This window comes from Alosa pseudoharengus, unplaced genomic scaffold (genome assembly GCF_046254945.1).
Source record: "Alosa pseudoharengus isolate Yale_2024_CS ecotype anadromous, Long Island Sound unplaced genomic scaffold, YU_APseudo_1.1 YU_APseudo_1.1_scf_18, whole genome shotgun sequence".
NCBI lineage: Eukaryota > Metazoa > Chordata > Actinopteri > Clupeiformes > Clupeidae > Alosa > Alosa pseudoharengus.
The window spans coordinates 37,475,209-37,481,208 of record NW_027468650.1 but is presented as its reverse complement, the minus strand read 5'-3'; the positions used below and the strand labels follow the sequence as shown (position 1 = coordinate 37,481,208).

General features: G+C 39.7%; 1 protein-coding gene across 1 annotated transcript in view; it reads right to left on the bottom strand.

Annotated features, from left to right (window-relative positions):
- Positions 1-3,312: 3,312 nt before the first annotated feature.
- Positions 3,313-6,000, bottom strand: part of LOC143131793 (uncharacterized) — a 97,840-nt gene continuing 95,152 nt past the window's right edge. Inside the window, exon 5 of the mRNA XM_076291385.1 lies at positions 3,313-3,723. Within this exon, the coding sequence (XP_076147500.1) occupies positions 3,640-3,723 (84 nt within the window). The 3' untranslated portion in view covers positions 3,313-3,639. The remainder of the gene's footprint in view (positions 3,724-6,000) is intronic.

Genomic DNA, 6,000 nt, shown 5'->3' with positions numbered 1-6,000 from the left:
GGGGCGGGCTGGGAAATGAAGGTTGATCTTGGCCAGCAGATGGCGGTACCTCCACATATAGTGAGTACTAAGCTACGTCCTGACGTAATTCTATGGTCAGAGAAGATAGTTTACTTCATTGAACTCACTGTTCCTTGGGAAGACAGAGTGGAAGTGGCCAATGAGCTGAAGAGACCTAAATATACTGAAATAGCAGAGGAGGCAGCTAAGCGAGGTTGGAGTGCACGATTAAGGCTTATTGAAATCGGTGCACGTGGGTTTGTGGCCAGATCTGCTATTGGCTTGCTGTCTGAATTGGGCATTTGTGGTCGAAGTCTAAGGCAGGTGGTTAGTAACATGTCCTTAGCAGCAGAACGGGCAAGCGAATGGTTGTGGGTAAGGAGAAGTTACCCTTCCTGGGGCGCAAGCTAAGGTAAGCTAACTGGCTCATTTGTTTTGGTCGTGGGTAAGGAGAAGTTACCCTTCCTGGGGCGCAAGCTAAGGTAAGCTAACTGGCTCATTTGTTTTGGTGGTGGGTAAGGAGAAGTTACCCTTCCTGGGGCGCAAGCTAAGGTAAGCTAACTGGCTCATTTGTTTTGTGTTTGTGATGGACTGTGCCTAGGTTGATGGTACTTGGCTAAGGTTCTTTATGGTTTATGGTTCAGTCCACATCAACGGGACGGACCGACCTAGCCAACTTAAACCATGCCTAGGTTGGTTAAGGGTATTTGGATGCTTGTTGTGGTAATATGGGGCAGCATGGGGCGTAAGCTAACTGCTAACTGCTGGCTAATTTGTTTTGTGTTTGGGATGGGGCCTAAGATAATGGGCTAAGCTAACTGGCTAATTTGTTTTGTGTTTGTGATGGGCTGTGCCTAGGGTGATGGTACTTGGCTAAGGTTCTTTATGGTTTATGGTTCAGTCCACATCAATGGGACGGACCGACCTAGCCAACTTAGACCATGCCTGGGCTGGTTAAGAGTATTTTGAGTATTGGATATTTCAATGTGGTAATATGGTGGTAGCATGGAGGGGAGTGTCTCCAGGACGCTGGTTTCACTGTTAAGCCTTCATGAGGTGTCGTGGGCCTAACTTAACGAAACATCGGTGAATGAGGGTGCCCACTTGATAACCCCAATGACATGCCGCATACTATATAGGCTACTGCTGTTGGATAGGCCATTTGCATTGTGCTTGTGACCATTTGTTGGCGGATTTGTGGGTAGTGTGCTTTTTAAAGTTAAACTTGAGCAGGGGCTTCTGAATGTGTTTTTACCTTGGATTTTGGCACAAGGGATTTTAACATCTAATCCTGTGTATTAATGTAATATTAATTAAGCTTAACCAACTTTATTATAAGGGGCTCCACACTGATAGCTATATACTACTAATATATTAATTAAGCTTAACCAACTTTATTATAAGGGTCCCCCATACTGATAGTTATATATTACTAATATATTAATTAAGCTTAACCAACTTTATTATAAGGGGCCCCACGCTTATAGCTATATACTACTAATATATTAATTAAGCTTAACCAACTTTATTGCAAGCGGTTCCAGCACCAACAACAGTGGCAGCATGTCAAGGTAGCTCCGTGTTTTTTTCTCGAATTTTCCCTTGGGGATCAATAAAGTATCTATCTATCTATCTATCTATCTATCTATCTATCTATTGTAAGGGTCCTATGGAGAGCGGTTCATATTGGGATAGGCGAGTAAATAAAGGGCAAACTTCCTAGTGCTTTAGCACCACCTAGTGTCTATGTATGCACGCCTATGCTGTACATAGTTACCATTCAAAACAGCATTGATATGGAATGGTGATTAACTTTTTTATCACTTCATAGTCACCCTACCAGCCAATCAGAAAATATTATTTCTTAGACTATGGCCCACGTTTTGGTTCATAAATTAATTTGCCCTACTTCCAACTCTTGACTGCACTGTAGCCAATTGACTGCTTGACAGGTTATTTATATTTTTCTGTACAATAAACAAATGTACAATAAACAAAAAACTTTATGCAGCAGAATTACGCAGTTGGATTGGACACATTTGAGAGAATGAGAATGTACGCATGCAAGAATCTGTTGGCTATTTGTGGCAGGTTACCAGCAAACAATGTTTACCTAATGCATTAATTCAAGACCTCAAGTGTTTTCTAAACAACAAAAACAGAAAGGATGCAGCAGGCAGTAAATGTAGAAGAGTCATTTCCAATGGAAGAACAAAACGCTGAATGAAGCCCAAAGCTTGATGTTAAAGCACACACACATAACGATAAAATAAAAGTAAACAAAAGATAAATTTAGCAAAGGTGACAAAATTAATAGGCTGTTGTTAGTGAAAGTAGGCCTACTAGGCGAATCTGAAATTGTGAATATTAACAATGTTGCCTAACTCATGAATGTTGCACCCTGATTAGAGACCAACTCAAAAGTAAAGTAACGATAACAAGTAACACTTTACTTTCCAAAATGACTAACGAGTAAAGTAATTTCATCACAATTTAAAGAAGTAACGAGTAACTTGTAACGCATTACTTTTTTGAGTACCGACCCCAACACTGTACAAAATATTGAGAGCGCAATAGCTTAAAAACACTAACAGAAAACAGTGATTAAAGGGACACCAGGCAAGCCTGATGCTTTTTCTCTACGAAACTCCCCCTCGCTCGGTCTGAAGCTCTTTTCCTTTTCTTTGCGTCTTCTGTCAAGGGTTTTTGCTGCTTCTTCGCCGGCTCTGCCATTATACACACGTTTGCAAAAATCTCTAGTTTTGTTAGCCTGCCTCTGTGCTGTAAACTGATACTGCTTCGGTCGGCGGGTAGGATACACCGAACTTGCAAGTGGGATATTCTTCCTACGGGCGGGCGAGAGAGCCTTCATTCGGCCCGTAATGAGTCATTTAACCATATACCGACTTACGAAGATTATTAATTAACACGAAAACGTTGCCTGGTGTCCCTTTAAGGCATATATGTCAAGAGGAAAGATGTTTTGGCTCCCTACAGGATTCGTGGTAGGCTGTTTTGTTGCTCTGATTTGTTAACTCCAATTGTGTGCAGAGGCATTTTTTCCCCTGTATCGGTCGAAACACACCCCATAATCACATCCCAATGATGCAGTATCAGACTCACATTCTGAATAGAATTGAGTATGGCTATGTCAGGTTAGTCAACCAGTTTTTAATGCACATTTTTAAGGTAATTGGTTTGATTTTAAATACATGCTGAATAATGTTTTGCCGATGGTGTGTGCAAGGGAAACCACATTGCCAATGAAAATATTGCCAAATAGAATGGGATAGATTAACAAAGGCTTGCGAGTGCAGGATAACTCATTATTCTTTTTATTCTACTATACTTTTACCACTTCTAATTGTCTTCTTTAGGCAGAGTAGAAACATAAACAAATCAGACCAATCAGATGATTCAATAAGACATACTTACAATATGTTAAAAACTACAGTACAAATGGAGACATCCAGGCAAAATGCATGTTAATAAGATATATTCTTTATCATAGATTTTAACTAAGATTATGCTAAAATCACAATATCTAAATCCCCTTTACTTTAAAAGGACAAGTATTGCTGAAGTTAGAATATGTACTTCTTGATATTTTAGGCGGTCATTGGCATTAACATTGCCTTCCTAATTTGTTAATTTGTGTTGGTATAATCCAATCAAAATCATGTTGTCATGGTTCTTTGCAGGTTGTCTTCTGGTTTTCCTTCCCTGTAGAACAAAGACAAACAAATCACATTTTATTTGTTTCTATTGCTCAAATATTCACAATATAACAATACATTTATTCTTCACATTTGTAACTGCTCAGAACAGAACATGTCTGGTTGTTAGCTTTGGGGAAGCTATGTTTTTAAAGTAATAAAGTTTATATTTTTGGAGCAAATGCAGTGTACAGACCACCAGTCTTCCACAGCTTTAGGGAAGTGTCACCAACTCCATGTGCACATGTGGGTAAAATTATGCACTGCTGCCAGAAGTTTACATACCCTTAGCATACACATGCTAAAGTTGAGCTCAATGCAAATCAAACCAGTTAATAGGCTAACTGAAATAAAACGTCAATCTCTAGGTAAGGTGAAGAGTATGTGATGATATGGGGTTATTTTAATTCCAAAGGCCAAGGGAACTTTAAGATAAAGAGAGGGAGCTGAGCACAGTGATCACTTGCAGTCTTTCATTTCAGTACAAACATTTGAGTAGCATTTTGACACTAGTCAACAGTCAACAATGATCAGAGATGAGACACTTTATATTGAGACAGATCATTGGAGCAATTTCAGATCTCAGCTAGATTGGCTAAGGTGTAACTTTTCTCATCACTGTGTCGTTAGGTCACACCCCTTACACCAGAACATGATCAAGAGTGAAGGCTAACACAATTTGCACAAAGACACATTTGCACAAAGACTTTTCCAGTGTATTCAATACAATACAACCGGCACTACTGAGGGTGAGGCTAGAAGTAGCTAGAGTCGACTGTCATCTTGCTGCTTGGATCATCAACTACCTCACCAACAGACCACAGTACGTGAGGCTGCATGGCTGTGAGTCAGATATGGTGGTGGTCTGTAGCACGGGGGCCCCACAAGGCACAGTGCTCTCCCCTTTTCTCTTTTCCCTGTATACCTCAGACTTTCAACACGACACAGATAGCACCCTAAGATAAGTGTATCTAAATTAGCTAAGTACCAGAAATTACCAAAAATTAAACCTCGCTAAAGGCCAAACCTGGCTTATTTCGATAAGTCTCGCTAATTTTAGTGAGAATTCCGTTCCATTAATGAGGTTAACATGAATCCCAGCTTGGTAACTATGGGAATTTATGCCACATAACTAACCTGCTCCATAGCAGGTTAACTTTCAAGCTAAATTAAGCTGTTTTGCAAAAAAAAAACAATCAGTCGGAAAACGAGTCCAAAAAGATGGTTCCGTCAACCTGTGCTTTCGTCACCTGTAGCCTACAACTTCAAAAATAGTAGTTTGTTAGTCTAGTTAGTCTAAGTTAGTAGTTAGTCTAAGTAGGCCTAGAAATGTTTTTTCCGACAGTGTCACCAAGCATGGATTTACACATTCACTAGCTCCAAAGAATTTATGAAGATTATGCGACTTGTGTTTGTAAATGTTTTAACTTCACATGCGTGTGGTTCTAGCAATCTTGCTACTCTGCGTCATTTACATTCGGTGGTGGTGTAACGTGCAGGGAGATGGCATACCAAAGCAATTACATTCTTGCGTGTTCACAGGTTCGCTTCCCATACGAAGTATTAAGGCTTATCACCTTGATAATGGCATTTTTAGTTATACTCTTTCATGAAAGACATATGTCTACTGTTGATAAAGGGTCATACACATTTGGTAGGCTGTTCAGTGACAGTAATATGCTTTGCCAGTCCGCTATATTATATCTGAGCCAAAGGATAATTCTGTAGCCTGTAGGCCTACAGTATAGGCAGCTACAAGCACCTACACCTAGACAATAATTTGGAGTGAACTCTTTTAATCTAAGAACGTAGGCTAGATAGTTTTGAATATATGCCAAAGTTGTTTTTGAGTTTATACTATTTATTCATTCACTTATTTTGTTCAAGCATAGACTGTATAGTCTATGTGTTCAAGAGTGAAGCCAATCAAACTCGCAATTGATTTCAAACCATTAGCATTGTTGTTTTAAATGTATGCTTTCATTATTCTCCAATTTCTGTAGGCAATCTATTTTTTTCTCTCGATGTTAAATTTGATGACTTTCGATGAAAATCCTGTAGATGGCGCTTGCCAAATCGAACAGAAATCGTATTGTCTTAATTTTACGACATATATCCTCTTTTCGTCAATCTACTATTTGGTCTACTGTTCTACCTCGTGCATGAGCAGAGATGAAGCTGACCTAAACCTCGCTTGAATAAACGAGGCCAAGATGCCGCTAACTAGAGTTAATGGAACGGCTTCAGCCCCAAGTGAAAGTCTACGCTAGTTCAAACCAGGCTA